This window comes from Podarcis cretensis (assembly GCF_951804945.1).
Source record: "Podarcis cretensis genome assembly, chromosome: 8".
In the NCBI taxonomy this organism is placed as follows: Eukaryota; Metazoa; Chordata; class Lepidosauria; order Squamata; family Lacertidae; genus Podarcis; species Podarcis cretensis.
This window is the reverse complement of record NC_137177.1, coordinates 62,242,740-62,264,153: the sequence shown is the minus strand read 5'-3', so window position 1 is coordinate 62,264,153 and position 21,414 is coordinate 62,242,740. Positions and strand designations below refer to the sequence as shown.

Below are 21,414 nucleotides of genomic sequence, written 5' to 3'. Positions count from 1 at the left end.
AAAGCTAGGCGGAGCCTACTAATTTGGTTGCCATTCTGTTCCCTGCTGAGGTCTACAAGGGCAATAGAAAGACTAAAGAGGAGGAAGCTGAACCCCCTGGATTTATTGCAAGTAGTAAGGTAGGCCAGTGGGTCATATTGAGGTTGGTGGGGCAGTGCCATCTTAATGGGGCAGCCTCCATTGATGCAGCAAAAGAACAACCCTGCTGGATTGGTCTAGAAGGGTTGGTCTAGTCCACTACCACCAGCACCATAACCATCATCACCATCTTATTTTCATTACTGGTTTCTTTCCATCCGTGTTCTACTTAGATCAGACACACTGAAGTTAATGAACTCTAAATAACCATCAGTTTCAAGGGGTCTACCTATCACCACCACCACTATCATCATTTATTTGTGGCTTACAATAAAAATGTTTAAAAATGACCTACAATTCTAAAGGCATACATGATACAGAATTTAAAATTCATCAGAAAGACAAAAGATCATTACTTGACTAAAAGTGCTCATCCTGCAATGCCATAAAAAAGGAAAAAAACCCAACTCCATGCTACTAAAAGATGAACACCAATGCAGATTAGGATATCATCATTCCATGTGAACAGCAACTGAGAGTCAAACGACTGGATGAACAGGAATGTCTTTGCCTGGCACCTAAAAGTTGCTAATGACGGCACCAGGCACATTTCTCTTTGAAGAGCATTCCACAATTGGAAAGTCACCACGGAAAAGGTCTGTTCTCATATTACCACCCTCTGCAGCTCCCTTGGAGGGGGCAAATGGAGAAGGGGCTCAGATGATGAATGCAGGATCTAGGTGGCTTCATGCAGGGAAAGGTGGTCCCTAACTTACTGGAGCCCTGAGCGACATAAGGCTTTATAGGTTAAAACCAGCACTAGGAATTGACCACAACTATTTCCAACACTTAAGCAAAATGCATAAGGGAAGCTCCCTGCTAAAGCATGAAGTTAACAACCTTCATGGAGTCCCCTTCCCCAGTGGCTGATTTTCCTCCTTCCTTCCTGGAAGGAGAGGTTGTTCTCATTGTATCAAGCAGACACAGTTACTGTACTTCTAGGATCTATGCCGCATTGATAGGAACCAGCGGGCAAAAAAGTACCACATACTCCTTCATGGCTCTCTCTGGAGTCAGCTCATCTATCATAAACAGCAACATGAACCAGTCTTGATACAGACAGAAATGACCTCTTGCTCTACATACTTGTGTGTAGAGGGGAAATGGTGGCCGAGGCATGAATAAAGCCTGGCGAAAATTTGTTGTGACAGTTTATGACAACATACAGCTGTAACCCTCTGAGCATAGCATGCCAGATCTGTCTCTGTTAAACATAGTGAGACCAGGACTGAACTCTGCTCAGCACTGAAATTAATGCAGTAAGAAATGTGATATTTACTTAGAACGTACTCTCTTTCATCTTGTTGGAAGGTTTTTTTTCCTGGGAAGTTTGTTTTGGAAGTCTAGTACTTTTAATTGGGGTGGGGGATGGGGAGCCAGCATGGTGCCATCCATATATTATTGGACTCCCACCAGCCCCAGTAAGCATGGCCAATGGTCAGAGATGATGGGAGTTGTAGTCCAACAACATCTGGGGGACGCTCTGCTCTACACTATACATCATATCATCAGTCAGAGTTTAAAAGCATTAAAAAATCATTTCTGGATCAGGCCAGTAGTCCATTTTGCCCAACATCCACAATGGATGTTTATGGAAAGCACACAAGCAGGACCTGAGTGCAACAACACTTTTCTCTCCAAAGTAAAGAAAAGTGTTGGAAAATGGAGGCAGTGTTCTATTGTTCTAATTTCATAACCTTTCAATGTCCAAGAATTTCTTACAACAGCACTTTTTAGGAAAGTTCAGCATTATTGTTACCATTTCACAGATGAAGCCGAGGCTTGAAAAAGAATGGCTATGAGCGTTCATAATGGAGGACTTTCTAGTTCAGAGCACACATACTTTTACCCTCCAAAATGCTCTTCTATCAGCTCCAGTTGGCATGACCTGTGGTCGGGGGAAAGGCTGCAACTCAGGGGCAGAGCATCATCAGGTCAATGGCCCACCTACTCCAACATCCTGTTCTCATTTGAGCTGACCGGGTGCCAGTGGGAGACCAGCAAACAGGATTCAAGCACAAGAGCATCCTCCCCTCCTGTGGTTTTCAGCAATCAGTATTGCTGCCTCCAACTGTGGAAGCAGTGCATACCAATCATGGCTAGTAGCCGTCAATAGTCCTCTCCTCCTCAGTGGCATAGCGTGGGGGGTGCAGGGGGGCCAGCCGCACCGGCGCAACATTTGGGGGCGCGCGCGCTTGCACTCGCAGCTCTCTGCCCCTACCTGGCTCACTCACTCTCTCTCACTGCAGTGCTGGCTGTGCGAATCCCATCCGAGCTGCTGGGTCGCTGCCCACTGTGGAGGGGGAGGGTGCCAGGCGTGTGTTGCGGTGCAGAGCGGAGAGAGAGTGAGGGAGGGACTATCTGGGGGAGGGACAGTGCAGCGGCCGCCCAGCGCAGCACTGAGTGCGGGAGAGAACCACACCCGACCAGCCCAGGCAGCAGCAAGAAGAAGCTGGCAGCGGCGGCAGGTTAGGGGTTAGGGGCGCAAATTACTTGTCTTGCCCCGGGTGCTGACAACCCACGCTACGCCGCTGCTCCTCCTAAATGAATTTGACTAATCCTCTTTGAAAGCCATCTACTAAGTTGGTGGCCATCACTGCCTCCCGTGGGAGAGAATTCCATAGTTTAACCATGTGCTGTGTGAAGATGCTTCCTTTTATCTTTTCTGAATTCCAATGTTCAACTTCACTGGATGGATGTCCATGCACTCTAGTGTCATGAGAGAGTGGAGAGGGGACTTTTCTTCATCCCCTTTCTCTATGCCATGCATCATTTTATAAACTTCTGTCATGTTCCTCTAAACTAAAAAGTCCCAAATGCAAGCCACCCCCTTGAGGGGTCAATGGTCTGACTCATAAGGATAAGGAAGCTTCTTATGTTCTAGGTATTATAGGAGCTGTAGTTCAACAACATCTGGAGACCACCAGGTTGAGGAAGAATATGCTCTCATGCGGCAGATCAATAAACAAGGGATAGTTGATAGTTTGATCTTCAGAAGCACATATATCTTCTCTTTTGTTGATATGTACAGAGCTTGTTTACTATCTGCTCTAAGCACCCACTTCCCCATGCCTGCTACCTTTCCCACAAGCAAACAGTCTTGTGGAATTGCTATCAAATTATTACATTCTCAATCACACCTGGAAATAAGCTTCTTTGAAATCAACAGGCCCTACTGCCAAGGGAGTCAGTTCCAGCACGGGTGTCGCAACAAAACAAAACATATCACAGAAAGAGTCAAGGCGGCCTCAGCAGGATCCCTATTACAAACATTTTCCCAGTGCTAATTTTTGCAGCGGGACAGAACTCTTTAAAACTGTCACCGAAGGCTTGTGTGAGAAAACATTTTTGCTTCTGCCAAATTGCAATTGACAATAGTGTACTTTACAGGACTGAAAAAAATTCACATAAATTATCCCTATAATCATTATAATAACATTGTAAGATAGTATAAACCTATTATCCCCATCATGTAGACTGAATGGCACCCAGTGAGGCAAAAATTGCATGGAGCCCACATTTTCAGTGGTGTATTACAACCACTTTCTAGTAAGGTAAAGGTAAAGGTACCCCTGCCCGTACGGGCCAGTCTTGACAGACTCTGGGGTTGTGCGCCCATCTCACTTAAGAGGCCAGGGGCCAGCGCTGTCCGGAGACACTTCCGGGTCACATGGCCAGCGTGACATCGCTGCTCTGGCCAGAGCCAGAGCCAGAGCCGCACACGGAAACGCCGTTTACCTTCCCGCTGGTAAGCGGTCCCTATTTATCTACTTGCACCCGGAGGTGCTTTCGAACTGCTAGGTTGGCAGGCGCTGGGACCGAGCAGCGGGAGCGCACCCCGCCGCAGGGATTCGAACCGCCGATCTTTCGATCGGCAAGCCCTAGGCGCTGAGGCTTTAACCCACAGCGCCACCTGCGTCCCCACTTTCTAGTACTGAGCAGTAAAAAAATAGTTCCTATGAAAAGGTGTGAGCTTTTCAACTGCACAATTCAGAGCACGAATCATTCTGAGAATCATTAAGAGCTATTTGACAGTGGAACGGACTCCCTCAGAAGGTGGTGGACTCTTCTTCATTGGGTTTTTTTAGACAGAGGCTGGATGGCCATCTGCCAGGGGTTCTTTAGCTATTATTCCTGCATTGCAGGGAGGTGGACTAGATGACCCTTGGGGGCCCTTCCAACTCTACTTTTCTACAATTCTGCGAGAAGTCGCTCAGAAATATATCTGAACTCTTACAAAAAGATTAAATGGTGGTGGTGTGGTGGGGGAATTAAATAAAAAAAACAGACCAGAGAATACTAAATAGGCATGAGCAAAAATGAATGTGTTGGGGAAATGACAATTTCCTATCCGTTAAGTTATTTCTGCCTACATGAGACTCAATTCTCAGAAATGTTACACAAACCAAGAAATGTTGCAAATCTAAGTAGTAAAGAGTTCATCTATCTATCTATCTATCTATCTATCTATCTATCTATTTCCTCCCGCTGTTGGAGGGTGATTAAATTCATCTGAGCCACCAAAATGAGATTTTAAAAACTCAGAAAAAATTAAGTCCCAACAGCAGAATTCTCAGTCCGTGTGTACATTTTGTTATCTTTTCGCTCATGTAATACTTCTGACAATTTAGCCCGACATAGTCGGGAAATATTTTCTCAAGGAAGAAGAGGTGAACAAGGATTTGGCATTTTTCCTCCAATCACACCATATGCTTTTGTTAAAAGGATTAGCAGGAACGAGCTGGGAAAGGAGACCCAAAGCGGACTCCAAACTGGCAATCGCCTTCTCCCAAGCAGAAAAGGGAGCCCAATATTTCCATTTCCCGGGAGATGCTGCTACATACACCCAGCCGTGCCCCGCAGGCTCACTTTTTGGCAAGGCCTCGACATGGTCCACATTCGCCGGCTACCAGATAAGGTCTTCCAGCAGCCCTGCGCTTCTAGCCGCGCTCCGTCGGGTGTCGCTGCGCCTCCACCTACCTGATCCGTGCTGCTGGCGGAGGATGGTGGCTTTGCCCGGCGGAGGCGAGGCCGACGACGCTGCTGCTGCCGCCGCCGCCGCCACGATAGTCGTGGTGCTGGAGTTGGAGGAGGAAGAGGACGACGACGAGGAAGCCGCGGCAGGGATGGAGGCTGCTGACGAGGAGGAGGAAGAAGAGGCTGCTGCTTCGCCCTGCGCCGGCAGGAGACGCTTGTCCCCCAGGCGCGGCTCGGCCGTGGCTCGCCCGGGCGGGCTACTCCTGCGCGGGCCGCTGCTCTGGATGTGCGAGACCGCCTCGGCCGCCTGCACGTCGGGCGGGGAGAAGCGCGCCAGGACGCGCAGCTGCGCCTGGGCCTTGTGCTCCTGAGTGTCCTCGTCGCCGTAGTCCGACACGCGGCACTCGTACACGCCCTCGTCCTGTCGCCGCACACCGGACAGCCGCAGCCGGTGGGAGATGTCGTTGCCCTGGACGCGCACCGTCTGCAAAGAGAGCGAGAGCGAGCGAGAGAGAGACGCCTTAGCCGTCCAGCAGGATTGGTTTCCCGGGATGAGGAAGGAGCTTGGGGTCTCTTCCAGCGCACAGCTCGAAAAAGACTCGCGATGTATATAAGGCGCTTGCCTCCCACTTGTCCCCACCCTCCACTTGCTGGACTCCTGCCATGAACATATTTTTCTTTTGGAGAGCTGAACATGTGAGAGACAACTCGCCCCTCTGGAAATATCCTATATGCCTTCTGTATCCCCCCTCATTTCCCGTCCCCGTCTCGCCGGTGCCACCACTGTAAAGTCAAGATCGAAGCTGCAAACTTTCCTGGGTGTAAAGTTTGTAAGGAGGTGTGCAAAGGATTGCCCTGTTAGGTGCAAACAAGCAAAGCTGTATAATTTTAATAAAATACCCTCCTCGCCATAGAGGTGTGCTCACATGAACCCTCAATCCCTTGCCACCCACAGCTTACGGCTATATGGCGAACAAGCAACTGTGGGCACACACCAGACCTTCTGTTATGCAATGTGCTCCCATCTAGATTTCCAGCTATGACTGGTTTACATGCACACTATGTTTCTAAATACACGTATGCAGAACTGCCTAGAGCTTGTAGCCACTGGGAGTTTCGGGAAACTATCCCTCCCTAGTATTTCAACCTCCCCCCCCCCCCCAGTTCCTAAGTAAGTGTGTGTATGTTTGCAGCCTTAATACTGCAATTCTGACACATATTTTTAATTTATTAGATTTATATACTGCTCTTCATCAAAAGATCTCAGGGTGGTCCACAAGGTAAAATCGGGGACAAAGTCCCTCCTGCACAAAGAAGCTATCTTCAGTAACTACAGATGGGCTTTGCATTTTACAACATAGTGTTTACATGTTTCATGTTTACATAGCGTCTCCCAATAGTACACTAGGTGGCTGTGCAGGATTTGGTCAATATGCAAGCTGAAGATAAACCAGTCTCTGGTCACACCGTATGGACAAACACACACTTGAAGCTGCTTTGCACATAGGAGGTACAGTACCAGAGAGGAATTAATCTGAACCTGAGTCTGATTATGTGCATACATGTTTTTCTTGCATGCACAAGAAGTCTCAAAGCTGCCCATGTTTCCCAGGAAAATGCCAGAAACAAACCATGTGATTACTTTTAGCTGGTTGGCTATTATAAAGTTGTATATCACAAATGATGATCTGCAGAGGAAGGGCAGGTGCAGAGCACCTTGTCTATCTAGCCCAGCATTGGCTGTTCAGCAGTGGCTGTTCAGGGTCTAAGGCAGAAGTAATTCCTTTCATCTTTCCTCACAATCCTTTTTTTAAAAAAGCCTCAATAACTGGATATGCCAGGGGGTTGAACTTGAGATCTTCTGTATGCAAGCAGCTGTTCTACCACTGAGCCGTGGTACCTCCCATGAAATGCACATGTCTCATGAAATCATCATCACCAGCATCTCCTCTATTTTGAACCCTTCCCATTTCAATGACTTGTCAGAATGGCTTGTGGAGGGCTGGCGACTTCCAGTTCTGGACCTGTGGCTGGAAGCAATTTCCTATCCATGGGCTACAGCTACTACTGTCCTTGCCAATTGGCAAGAGCAGATGGGAAATGGAGCCCAGCAACATCTGGAGGTCTACAGCTCCCTTGTCCCTTCTGTAGAAAAAACACACACAATAGTTTGCTCTAAAATCCAGGTTTCTCAACTGTATTCTGAAATAAATATCTGCTTCATCTCCTCCTATTCCTCTGTTTTTGAAACCTGAGATGTATGGTTTCGGGACCCACTCTATTTTTTTGTGATTGCATTCCCCCCCCCCCCCAGTAACTGTAATACCACCACCAATAAGTTATTGTGAAAAGCACAATAAAACTCTGGAAATCTGGCTTCAAGCACATTGGCTGTAAGCAGGAAAAAAGTCTACCTCCAACTCCCTGGAGACAAAATATTGAAACTGGCTGCAAAAGCACTCTAGTTGATTCTAATTCCCCATTAAGATACATAGGGAAGAAGTTGAAGGTAATCAGATTACAAGCAAAAGGGTGCTTTGTAGGTTAAACCAGAGCTCAGTTTGGAGCCTCAGCTAACCAGTCCTCGAACCTAGAAATACAGAAATTACATTGTAATGCATTAAATGAGAGTGTCCCTGAGCATGTGCAGAGCATCTTTAATCGCAGGTCCTCACACCTGAGGGATCATGGATCTGGACTTGCAGGGGACATGAGGCAGCTCCTCAAGGAACTTTAATCCTGCCCCTCCCTTTTTCAAAAATAGACATAGTGACATAGTGTTAGAGGGACAACTCCTTGCAAAGACGCTCTGTGGAATTAAACAACAACAAAAAAGCTTTTTGATGCTGCTCTTTCCCTCTGTCTTAAAAATTCAATTTGTCTTCCTCCCCAAAATCAAATATTTCACTGCTGCAAGTCATTGCTTTTGGCCATTTCTATCCGCCCCCTGCACCAAGGAATACTTCCAAGCATGGGGTCACTCATCCGAAATCAAATGCTGGCCACTAATTCCATCTCCTCCTTCCCTTAATTAAATGCATTTCTCCGTTGCAGTCAACAGCTAGCCACTAATCCTCCTTGCTCCCCCCTCTGCTTCCAGCAATAATGCATTTAAAATGTATCATCTGTCCAAAAGCAACCTCACTGTGCTGGCTCTCTCTAATCCTGCCCTCGTACTCTTGCAGAAACAAGTGCAGCCAACAGCATCCAGCCATTCATGCTTCATCTCTGATTCCCCCAAACAAATGCAGCCCTTCATATTCCTCACCCGATAATAACAATGAAAAACAGGTTCTGCATTTAATCCTCTGCAAATCACACAAAATCCCAGTCAGAGAAAGGGGAGAGAGAGAGAAAAGATGCACCAGGTCCCTCAAAGTTGAACACAGCCATGTTGCCATGAGTGAGTCCAAATCATCTTCCAAAAATAGATGCATTGGGACCAATATATTTTCCCCTTTTCCCTCCCGTTCCCCTGTCTGAAATGCAGCCCGCAACATCTGCCTCTGAAATTCTGTCTCCAAACACTTTATCAATTTCCCTCTCCTCTGATCTTGTCCATATTTAGACGTGCATATTCTCTCTCTCTCTCTCTCTCTCTCTCTCTCTCTCTCTCTCTCTCACACACACACACACTCCTATTGTTCTGTTTTCTATATTTTAATTATTCCTTTTTTGTCACCAGAAATAATAGTAGGATTGCCAAGATGCCTGTTATTATCAGGGATCCCTGAGCTTGACCCTTATTTAAATAAGGCTCAGCTCCAAAGTGCTTCATCAAAGAAACCCCAACGATTCTGTTTCCTATTGATCTACGTTCCACACACCAGCAAACAGCTTGTAGAGAAACCAATTACAGGTGGGTGCTCCAGATCTAAGGCAACCTCCCATTTGCAATAAACAAATTTTATAGAGGCAGGCCAGGATGGCTTTGCCTCCAAAGTTTAAGATGCAACCAGTCCAAATAATCTAAAAACAAAAACAAAAAACACAATGTAGCAGGTGGGAAAGTGTGTGCATCACCTCATTTGGGTAGGGGTGAAACAACTTCTGCAAGATGTCACAATGTGTGATGTATGAAGATAGAAAACTTAATTTTGGTCTCTTGTGCCAATTTAACAGTAACAAGCTCTGAAGAATTCTGGGAACTGCAGCTTGGTGATGGGGCAGGGCATAATCTATTAATGACTCCCCCTTCCATAGACCCTGGGTTCTTTGGGATGGGGGAAGTAAGAATATTGACTGCAGTGCAGATATATACTTGGAATTAAGTTCAGAGTACATATTTAGTCAAAGGAAGTGACAAAGCTCCTAAACCAGTGATTCTCAAAGGGTATATGAAGCATGCCACACTGGTGTGGCAGGAGAGGATGGCTAGTATGGCAGGAAGTCTCAAGAACAATCAAAGAAACATTTCAGTGTAGTGTAATGTAGTATAATTTTTAACCTCCACCACAAGAATATGGGTATATATCTTTTCAAAACAAGAGAAAGAGCATCGAATGATACTGAGAACAATCCTAGTTGTGTTTTCCAATACATCTCTTATCAATTAAACATGTTGGTGTGGCACTGGCAAATTTTCATTCTGAAAGTGTGGCCCAGAGAAAAAAGTTTGAGAGACACTGTCCTAGACTGTGGCACTGCAGTCGGGGGGTTTATATGTTTGCAAGTTCTGCCATGAGAAATGCTCCCTTGTAGCATTCCTTTCATGGAAAGGGATATAGCTCAGTGGTAGAACATCTGTCCTCCCTGTTGATGTCTCAAGTTCAGTCCCTGGCATCTCCACATAGGGCTGAGGATGTTCCCTACCTTAATCCAGTGCGGTGGGGGGACGGACCTGTGGCCCTTCAGATGTTGTTGGACCACAACTCCCATCGGTTTTTTTAAACATGGGTGGTGCTGGCTGGGAATGATGGGCATTGTAGTCCAAAGAGGGCCACAGGTTTCCCCATCCCTGCTCTGGAGGGTTGGCATGACGTGGACAAGGAGGACATGCAAGGATTGCAAGGATACCACGACGAATCAAGGCCCCATCTTTGTGAGGTCTCATGCACAGCCCCTCTCCAAGGTCTCAGGAAGAGGAGGGCTCTTCCAATCCCTGCTCCCTGAGATTCTTTAAACTGAAATCGACAGGGACTGGTTTTTCCTATGTGCACAGGCTGTGCTCTACACGATAACCCCTGCTCCAGCTAGATGCCTACAGAAAAGCAGAATGTACTGAGACACACTTACACTGATCTTTGTTGCATCCTTATTTGTTACCTGAAAAAGAAAAGAGGGAGAAATTAAACAGGGAGAACGGATGCATCAGAACAATATTTCTCTCGCATACATTCTCCCTCCCTGTCCCTACCTCACATGCACCCATTAAGCAGACAATTCTCTTCCTCAAACAGGGTTAATGGCAGACCACCTTTCCTTGATTGGGGATACACTCAATTGCTTCTTAACTTACTGCGTATGTGGTTTGGGTGAAAGACAATTGGGTTGACTGGGTGGTAGTAAAACAGTTATCACATTTTGCCATTTGATAACAGCCTTTGAGGGCAGGGATGGCCACAAGTCGGTTAACTGACATATATCACAAGCAGCTGCAATTCCAAAGGCAACCTTGTAACGCGGAATAGCAATGGCAGAAGCAAGAAGGGGAACTTGGTGAACTGGCCTGGGGTAGTGGGTTTTGATCCATTGTATTTCCACACAAGTCTTTCTTGTTACTTATTATCCATTATTATCCATTATCCTGATCTTCAAATGCATGGTAAAGGTATCTGATGATGTCATATTAACAGTCTTAATCAAATCTACTCAGAAGTAAGTCCTATTCCTACGGGAGTGGGGTTAGGATTGATATTAAAATAAGCAGCGACTTATAAAAGCAACATCAAAATAAAACCTCAATTGATGTTAAAAAGCTGAAAAGGCATAAGAATTTATTTTTTTTAAGTCTTTGCATGGCACTGGAGAGGCATCAGAGTGGGTGCCAGGTGAGGTTTTCTGGGGAAGACATTTCAAAGCCAGAGTGCCACCACTGAAAAGTCCATCTCCTGGCAGCTGCCCACTGCACTACTGATGGTAGAGGAACCTGGAGAAATGTTCTGATCAGGGCAGCTTGCCATGCTGAGAAAATCACCTTGTCAAGACTAGCTCTACAGCAGGGGATCATAGAATGCTTTAGTTGATGGATTACAAGAACCCAGTATGGTAGCATATTGAATCACAGAATTGTAGAATTGGAAGGGACCCAAAGAGTCATCTCATCCAATCTCCTGCAAGAGAAGAATCACAGCTAAAGAAACCCTGACAGATGGCCATCCAACCTCTGCTTAAAAACCTCCACTAAAGAAGAGGTCACCACTTTCAGAGGTCATCTGTTCAACTGTTGAGCAGCTCATACCATCAGGAAGTTCTTCCTAATGTTTAGTCGGAATCTCATTTCTTGTAGCTTGAATCTACTGGTTTGGGTCCTACCCACTGGAGCAGCAGAAAACAAGCTTGCTCCATCTTCCACATGGTATTTGAAGAAATAGGTTTTTAACATGGCATCTAGAGTGCAGTTTGCAAACAGCTCTGTCATTGTTAGAAATAGGATACTTCAGCTGGGCCTCTTCATTTACACCATCCATTTAAGGCCCTTTTATGCTACTTTAACAGCTGTGGCTCCCTGCAAAGGATCCTAAGAAGTGACGTTTGTTAAGGGTGCTGGGAATTGCAGCTCTGTGAGGGGTTTTCTAACAACTTTCAGTGCCCTTAATGAACCATAGTCCCCAGGATTCCTTGGAGGAAGCCATGGCAGTTTAAAGCGGTATAATGTTGCTTTAAACTTATGGTGCAATGTGGATCAACGCTGCAGGTAAAAAAAAGCTATTGAACATCTCAGGCTCAACGGTTGACAAAGGAGGCCCTTAGCAGTGGTGCCCGTTGGCATTAACCCACAACAGGACCTTCTCGGTGGTTGTTCCCTGTTTCTGGAATGCCCTGCCTGGTGAGGTGTATCTGTCTCTCCCATTATTAACTTTCAGGAGGAATTTACAAACATAACTGTTTTCACCCAGGCATTTGATGGCAAAAAGATGTTGTTCATGGCAACCTTAGAATTACTAGCTGTGAAAGTATATTATTGTTTTAGAATGTTTTTCGATGTTTCAATTTGCTTTTAGAGGTGTTATTTTTTTACATGTTTAAAACATGTTTTTATTTTTTATTGTTTTTTAGCGGATGTGTTTGGTGCCCTGGGCTCCTTGGAGCGGAAGAGCAGGATATAATGATGGTGGTGATAGTTAGATTGGAGATGGGACCAGCAATCCAAGCAGTCCCTTTCCCATGTTGTTGTTGTTTTAGGAGAAGAAAATGAGATGGGGTGGATGGAGCCCTGTCTCAGATCTCCCACATATTGTCCAGTTTGTCTTTGACTTTTATTATGAGGCTAAAGGCAACATGTAAACCTCATCTATATGTTTTCCTTTCCGTTGCCACCCCAGCCGATATTGCTGGGCGAGTGCATGTTTTGCAACTCCATTTGAGCAGAGCTGGCATGCTATACATTCAAAAGAAGCAGATTTTCAGCAATAGCTTTGTGACCTGGAAAGGACACTCTAACAAGAAACACTGTTTTACAGCTCCTGCCTCTGGTTCTATCATTACATCTATTTCCAATGTTCCAGTGGTGAGTGCTGTTCTTTTTGTGCCTAAAATAGCACCATCCAAGCACAAGAGGGAGGCTTCAGAAGATTTGAGGAAACCCTTCCAGAAATGAAAATACCTTCAGGGCAGTGGAGACACCAAACATGAGACAAAACCCTTAGTGTCCCTTCCAACTCTGCCATTCTATGCGTCTATGAAACATGGTCACTGGCCATGAAATGCTGGTTGACTTATTGGTGCTGGTGCTGGTGAATTGTGTATATTTCTGTGGAACTGAGTGCCTGGAATCTTGATTGACAGGGCTCTCCACTGCAACATTTCGTTGCAGGTCGCCTTGATCACATGTGAAAGCCAATAATCTGCCAGACTTTACTGTGACAAAGGAACAGAACCCTGGGCGGAGCTATGCAGATGGCTACATGGGGCTTCACAAATGAGAACAGGCTTGGTTATCAGCGGCTCCAGCTAGGTTTCATAGGAAATGGTTGCAATTTGGGATGCAGCTGGAAGGAGGCTGCATGTCTTCCTTATGCAAGTCACTGAGAGCAGCACAACACCCTCCCTAAAAAAGTAAGAAGACCCTGCTGAAAGAGGCCATTGACTCATCTAATTCAGCATCCTGACCTTGCTGTGGCCAACCAAATGCCTGTGGAAAACTTGGAAGCAGGACCTGAGCAGAAGAGCTCTAACCCCTTCTGTGGCTTCCAGCAACTGTTATTCAGAAAGGTTACTGCCTACTGTGTCTAGTAGCCACAGATAGCTCTCCTCCTTGAATGTGTCCAATCTTCTTTCAAGGCCATTCAAGGTGGTGGCCATCACTGCCTCTTGTGGGAGTGAGTTCCATAGTTTAACTTTGTACTGGTTGAAGGAGGAGGAGAAAAGCTTTCCTATCCACTTTCTCCATGCCATGCCTAATTTTATGAACTGCCATCATGTCACCTCTTCCTTGCCTTTTCCCTAAACTAAAAAAAATCCCAAACACTGCAACCTTCCTTTGCAGGGGTGTAGGTTCATTTCCACTCCAATGGTTATTCCGAGTGATCCCTTTCTGTTCTCCTCTTTAAGTGAACATGGGCCATTTATTCCCACAAGGATTCAGAGTTGTAGTGGGGGTAAGGCATGCTCTGCACCCCTACAGTGGATGCCTTGCCCTTTGCCAACAGAATCAATATGCGGGAGTGCAATTTGTTTCCATTCAGAGAGCCACCTTATGCTCTTCCCTGCTGTATACAAGCCTTCTCTCCAACTGAGTGTGCACTTGTGCACACACAGGCATGCACTCATAACTTACAGGTATTTTTGCTAGTGCCAATTCACCAGCTGAAGCCCCAGTAAGTGGGCTGCACAGTTTTAGCCGATGTTGGTCTGGGCTTTAGCCATGGGACACCCCCCTACGCAGGTTCTCTTCTACATTTTAATTATTACGAGCCAGAGCAAAGATAAATCATTCTGCTGCAGAGTTATCCCGCATCTTCTCCAGGGGGGTGGACATATGCACAGGTCACATCCCACCGGAGGAGGTTTGGAAGAAGAAAGAAAAAAGCTAACAACTATGAATCATCGGCAGAGAAAAAGTTCCCTGTGCCAAACAACCCACCTCCTAGATTTGTTTACTTGGCTGGTGGATAGAGGAAATGGAATGCTCACTTGACAGCAGTGGAGCAGTGAGTCTGTGATGAGAATAAGGCAGTGGAGGCTGGTCCATTGGGGAGAATGAGGAACAGCACCACCAACCTTAGCCTGTCCTCTGCCAGCTGCCTGGCTGCTTGCTTACATCCAGTCCAGGAGGTGGCCTTGCCCACCAGCGTCCTCCTTCCTAAGTCTCATTGGGGTGGAAGGATGGGGACAAAACCAGAATTAGTCAGCTTTCCCTGTCATTGGCTCTGGCACCACCTACTGTTGAGCTCCCTGCTTTCTGCCCCACCAGTCCAGATGGGCACCAAGCGCCGCTGGAATAAGGGGCATTTCACATATGACATGGAAACAAAATTGGATGCCCTCAAAAGAGAGCCATAGCTAAACCTGTATTTTTTCACAAGTGAACCTAGATAATGCACCTATTCTGCAAGCATGTGAGTCATATTGATGCATTACACTTGCATCATCTTAGATGTACCCCCCCCAAAAAAAAGTGGTATACCATTCAGCAGAATCCTGTTTGTTCATATTTAATTGTTTGGTGTGATCCGTTTATCTCACCATTAAGTAAAGCAGGTTATGGATTTAGCAGTGACTGGCAAATCTTATATGCATCTGATTACCAAAGAAAAAGGCAAATCAGTAGTAATTCTGTTACTAGCTCTACTCTTACTAGAATGAATAATAATAATAATTTCCCAAGGACTGCAACATTTAATCAATAACTGTTAAATTTTTTAGGGGTAACTTAGACTGCAGTCCTATGCACAATTACATGGGAACGCAATAGAAATTCCTTCTAAGCAGAGATTCATGAATTTTGCCATAAAAAGTGGTGCCTTAATCAACCAGGTCCCTACTTAATTTCTTTATTGAAAAGTTTTCAGCACAAATACTTATGCAAATTACAGATGGCAAGGGCTACCTTAAAAGAGGCATTCCCTCTTGTGTATGAGAGGAGGATGCATCTTCTAAGATAAAGTCGTCTGCAAGGAGAGTCGTACATCACTTGAAAACAAAGCAAGCCCCCTTTCTCCTTCAGAACAATTGCTTTTCTCCTGATATGCAAATTTAACAAATTAATTCCCATGCAATTAATGAACTGAAATTAACATAATCAGGCCCCAGTCCTATTAAATTAATTGCATTTTCATTTCTCCACAGTCTTGGAGTAGCTTACCTAGTCATCCTCACATTTTGTCCTCTCAACAAACCTGTGAGGCAGATGTCATTAGACTACATCTCCCATCACCCCTGCCCATTGGCCATGCTGGCTGGGGCTGATGGGAGTGGTAGTGCAAAAGATCTGGAGGGCACTAGGTAGGGGAAGGTAGCTGTACAGTAAGACTGAGATTTAGCAGCTTGCCCAAGGAGAACTTCACATCTGAGACAGTCTTCCCAGCCCATGTCTAGTTCACCACAATCACTCAATGCACCCCTTATGAACTCTGCAGTTTCTGGTGCAGATCAGCCTCCTACCTCTTAACTCTGAGTGTTCATCAGGAGATAGCTCAGTCAGTAGAGCATGAGACTCTTAATCTGAGGCTTGGAGCCCCATGTTGGGCAAAAGTTTCCTGCACTGTTGAACCATCATGGGCCCTTCCTATGATTATGATCAGTGGTTGCTGGTGCTCATTGGGACTGGTGGGGTGGACGGCAGGGAGACTAACAGTAGGTGGCGCCAGAGCCAATGACAGGCAGAACCAACTAATTCCAGCTTTGTTCCCTCCCTCCCTCCCTGCCTTCAGGTCCTTCCAGGGCAACACTGAAACAAGGGCGACCGTCAGTGCCACCTACAGGAACCTTTGTGCAAGTAAGGAGGCAGACAGATGAGAACCAGCTGAAGGCAATGTCCCATGGAACAACCTTCACTATAAAAGCAGGGAGAGAGGGAAGGTCAAAGGTGGCACAAAGGGTGGAAGGATAGTTGGTAAGCAGAGGCACAGTGGCACAGCAGCACCCAGGCCACATTGCGATATTTTAAGTATTTACTTATAGCACTGATAACCCACCTTTCCTGTAAGGAACTCAAAGCGGTGTCCCCCCCATCCCATTTTTATCCTCACAACAACCTTGTGAGGTTGGCTACATCTGTGATCGAGTGACAGGCTCAAGGTCACCCAGGGAGCTTCATGGCAGAGTAGGGATTTGAACCCTGGTCTTCCAGGTCCTAGTCTGACACTCTAACCACTACACTGCACTGGCTTATAGTCCAAGAATATAGTCCAAGTCTAAGCCAAGGATGAAAGGGAAGTTCACCAACAATTACCATTCACAACAACCCATTTTAATAATAATAATAATAATAATAATAATAATAATAATAATAATTCTACCCATATCCTTCCCCACCTTTCATCAAGGGCAGATTTACAACTTGATTCAGTGGGCTTCAGATAGCGCTGATTTGGGGACTTATAAACATTCACCCCATGGAGGTAGCTTGCATTTTGTGTGTCCGTTTCCCTGTGCCGAGAGAGTCCTTGTCATTTAATCTTAACTGTATGTCATAAATACCCTACAGCAACATTTGTCATGTTGCAGATAACTACTGTAATTATCACCAGCCCAGGAAACATGCTCAAGCTCCCCAGCTGTTCCCCACCTGCTCTGAACCAAAAATGCTCTGCTCCTTTCTGCTGTCAGTCCATCTTGCCTCCCATGCAGACAACCAGTTGATGTCCTCACGGGCTGATTCTTGCTTTTGAGTTCCGACTTCCTATGTGGCTGCTATGATGCATCATCATCAAAATGCAAAGGTTGTAGCTCACCCTGCAACCATTTTTTAATATATATATATATATAAACCGATGAACCTAGGGGTGGTGCATTGGAAATGCACCACTGAAGGCCTGTTCACACATGCACGTACACCTCTTGACTCCTTGTCACTGGAGAACTCGCAGCAGAGTGGCTGGATGTGCTGAAGAATCCTGCACCCTGGATGTGTGGCAACATGTGAGCTCCACAAGTGAGCTTTGATCGTTGGCCATCGCTCACATAGGCTCGCCACCGCTTGAAGGGGAAGGCCTGTAGCTCAGTGGTGGAAAATTTGATTTGCAAGCAGAAGGTCTGAGGTTTGATCCCTGGCATCTCCAGTTTAGGGCTGTGGAGGAACCCTGCAGAGCTGCTGCCCATCAGTGTAGACAGTACACTGTTTGATGAAACAATGGTTTCACTCTGTAAAAGGCAGCATCCTATCTCCCTATGTCCCCTTGATTCTGAAGCCACCAAGTCCCGTCTGTGTACCAGCCATGGACCCTTCACATTCCTGAAAGTCCCTGCAAGTGCCCCCTCTGTGGCAAATGTTACACCCCCTAGTGGACTGCATTCCTCACTTATTTGTCTGAATCCATTCTGTTACGTGTGGCAGAGATGGAGATAAGCAGAAGCAACCCCAGAAATACCGCTTTCTTGATGCGTGTTGCTGGACTGCCTTTCTTTCTTTCTTTCTTTCTTTCTTTCTTTCTTTCTTTCTTTCTTTCTTCTTCTTTCGTATTGGGTTTCTGTTCCTACCTCCCGTGGTCTGTATCAAACCTTGCTAATTAATGGTCTATGCATGGGTGGATATATATCTCTATTTGTGAGGATTTATTACCTTGGTTCTGCTGCCGGGGCCACTGATGGCTAATTCGTGAGCAAGCTCTCGTGCTGGTTCCTTAAGATACCACCATTGGATTTCCAAGGAGTAAGAGGTGGATCCGCTGGCCCGGAAAGCACAAGGCATCTCAATATCATCCCCCTCTCTAACAGTCACATCTTTAGGAACTTCTGTAAATGTAGCTGGAGACCAAAAATAAAAAAGGGGGGAGAAGGATAGGGTGGCAAACAGGGAGAGATGGAAAAAGACACAACAGAGCTGTTCTGCTAAGAGTCCAAAATTCACAGCAAAACGTTGCAGAAGGAGGGGCTTTTATCAGCTTTCCTGAACTAGCCAACATGCCATGGATGCCGCCCATGCTACATGGAACTAAAGGGTGGCAGGGACCGGGAGGAGGGAACCCAGAGGTCATGTTGTCAAGTCCCTCTACCCCCTGAAGTGCCCGGAAATGGACTCATCTGTAAGACCCCAATTATGGTGTATCACAAAGGGCGAGGTTTTCCACCCATCTTTGCTTGTTGACAAGGGATGGCTGCCATGCCCCCCACCCCCACCCTCTGGCACCCCCTGGTGATCACTGCAGTCTGGGCACCCATCCATATCAGACAAGTGTCAGAGGAGAGAATGTAAAAGTTTGCCGGATAAATTCCTCCCCCAGCAAAAACAAAAGCCTGCAGGGAGACACATTTCCCCACCCTCTCCACTTTCTAGGGACCACCACATTTCAAAGGCTGTGTGTCTGGGACATGGTGGTACCCACCCCTACTGTTTTCACCCCCCCCCTTTTGCTCTGGGTTCTCCTCTGCAGCAAGAGTGCAGGCATCCCTCAGTCCTGCAGCCCGGGCTGTGTTCTCTTGCCTGCACCCTCTTCTTCTCTTCAGCATCATTCCCCAGACCCCTGCATTTCCAACGGCATGAGCTCACTTGCCTCTTTCTGATACAAGCAACCCACAAACCACTCAAACAGTGCAGCATCTACCTATCTCTCTCTCTCTCTCTCTCTCTCACAAAAATATATAATGGTGCACATATCAATTTGCCTGGCTTCCAGACATCAGTTCAGTTATGCATCTATAGCCAGCTGTCTGCACAGATTATGGAAACAGAAGTGAAAGGCAGTTAAAATACAGACACTTGCTGCAGACTGAGAACCAGATCCTTGATTTTGCTACCAAAATTAAAGCAAGCGCGGGGGGTGGGGGGAGAAGTTTGGGACTTACCCTGGACCATGAAGAGCAAGGGGGCATTGAGCATCAGGTAACAAAGGGAGCCTAGAAGCCCTCGATTTTCCATCTCATATATGTGGACTTTGGAGTACAGGGCAAAGCGAGGGGATCGGAGGGGGTGGTCAAAACAACCAGGCTAAGATATCTTCACATCCCATGCCAGTGCCAAGGCATTGGAGAGCCTGGTCCAGCGATAGGATCAATACGAAGAGGAATACTTTAAAAAATGAAATGAAATAAATAGCCACCGAGCTCGATTTCTTTCCTCCCCCACTTCTCTCTTCTCTCTGTTCTCTCTCTTTGGAAGCACATATAAAATCCACAGCCAGTTGGTCCAAGGGAGAAAAAAAATTGCTGTCGTGACGTTGGAAGAAATTGATCCTGAGAAGCCAAAGCGTAAATCTGCCGGTTTGATTGTAATTATTAATTCCCACCAGCCAGAAGCCGCTTCTTCTTCCTCCTCCTCCTCCTCCTCTAACAACTCTGCGGCAACCACAATTCAACTTCCTTGGTCTGAACGGGGTTTTCTGGAGCCCCCAAACGAGGAAGCAATCCCAGGTTTCCTGCCCAGACCCATCTGGGCTCTCCTCTTCCAAGGGAGAGTGAAGAAGCCGAGAGAGCGATTCCCAGTCTCCCCCCGCGCTCTTCCAGTCGTTATTTCCAAGGGATTTCCCTCTCTCCTTCCTTCTTCCTGACACAGCGAGGAGGAAGAGCTTCCTTCTCCTCCCTTGTGGTGGTGTGTAGGATCCAAATCAGGCGCAGGATTCGAAGGGTTGGATCCTTCTCTTATTTTTTTTAACCCCCTCTCAAATCAAGATGCTTTGCTCAACCTATAAGAGGAAATTTCACCATCTGACGTTCCGGCGTGGAGGCAGCGGTGGGAGAGAGACCAGTCCAGGAGACGGAGGGAGGGAGGGAGGGACCGAGAGAGAGACAGAGAGAGAGAGGAAAAATTAAGTTGTGTTTCCCTGAGATCAAATGGTTGGATTTTAAAGCTGCACACACGCAGACAGGCAGAGGACGGAGCAAGTCACCCAAGCAGAGGAGGCACGTTGTCAATTGCTATCTGCTCTGAAGGCGTTTGTTTGCGCGTCTGGGAGAGGAAGAACGCCTTCTATGACAGACTTAAGTCCCCCAAAGTGCAATTCCCCTCGTTCATCGCCACCGATATTTCCCAAACTGGGGGACTGGGGCGGGGGGAGAGAAGGGGATGGCAGAGCGAGAGCAGAGAGACAGAGAATGGGTGGCAGAAAGAGAGAGAGAGAGAGAGAGAGAGAGAGAGAGAGAGAGAGAGAGAGAGAGAAGGGGGTGGCAGAGATAGGGTGGAGGGAGGGAGGGAGGGAAGGAGAAAGCCGCCTCCACATCGTTTCCCGAAACTAGTTCCCTTCCCATCGAGTTTTTCTTCTTAAGGGAAATTTACTCACATCCTACACAGACAGACAGAGGCTGGCGCCGTCTCCAGCTGGTCCCCACTTCCCCGCAAACGCGCAGCTGGGCTTCCAAGTGCCCAGGAAGTGAGACGCTGCTGTCCCCGAGCCAAGAGCTGGATTCGAATCCCCCCCCCACACACTCGCACACGCACCGCGATTAACATTCCGGCGGCGTCCACAGGGCGTGGAAACAGTCTTTCTCTCTGGCCCCCCTCCCTCCCAGCCGCAAAACGATTCTGACTGCGCGCACACACACAGCCCACTCGGAAGCCACCACAGCCCCCGGTCTGGAAGTCTCACTTTTCCAAATCTCTTACCTTGGTTCTTCTCTCCAGCCTTTCTGAGGTTGGGAAATCATCCGAGGAGAGGAGGAGGAGGAGGAGGAGGAGGAGGAGGAGGAAGAAGAAGAAGAAGAAGAAGAAGAAGAAGAAGAAGAAGAAGAAGAAGACCGGCGCTGGTCGAAAAGGAGGAGAGGCGTTCGGATTTAAAAGGAAATAAAATCTAGGAAGATGATGAGCTCCCTCCCTTTAAAAAAGCAACACGCCAGCCAGAGTCCTTAGAGAGAGAATTGGGGGCGGGGGGAGAGGCGTCCCTTGCAAATAGACAGTGATGGGGGGGGGAAAGCCCCCTCCCGGCTAAAAGTCCGCAATGGAGACCATGAAGAAGTGATGTCGAAAGGGAGGGGCGCGAGAGAGCGATGGGGCGCGCGGGAGCCGGCAGGTGCCTGGACTGGATGCAGGGGCAGATGTGGTGGCGG

The 21,414-nt window shown here is 46.9% G+C and overlaps 1 protein-coding gene across 2 annotated transcripts in view; it reads right to left on the bottom strand.

Moving 5' to 3' along the window:
* Positions 1-20,995, bottom strand: part of VSTM2B (V-set and transmembrane domain containing 2B) — a 45,219-nt gene extending 24,224 nt beyond the window's left edge. The window contains exons 1-5 of one of the 2 annotated variants that reach the window (XM_079988926.1): positions 20,975-20,995; positions 19,222-20,079; positions 17,999-18,183; positions 10,351-10,380; positions 5,119-5,599 (exon numbers count right to left, since the gene is read on the bottom strand). In XM_079988926.1, the coding sequence (XP_079845052.1) occupies positions 5,119-5,599; positions 10,351-10,380; positions 17,999-18,183; positions 19,222-19,294 (769 nt within the window). In that variant the 5' untranslated portion in view covers positions 19,295-20,079; positions 20,975-20,995. Of the gene's footprint in view, positions 1-5,118; positions 5,600-10,350; positions 10,381-17,998; positions 18,184-19,221; positions 20,080-20,651; positions 20,861-20,974 lie in introns of those variants that run through there. The other variant, XM_079988925.1, reaches the window with a different exon arrangement.
* Positions 20,996-21,414: the final 419 nt, after the last annotated feature.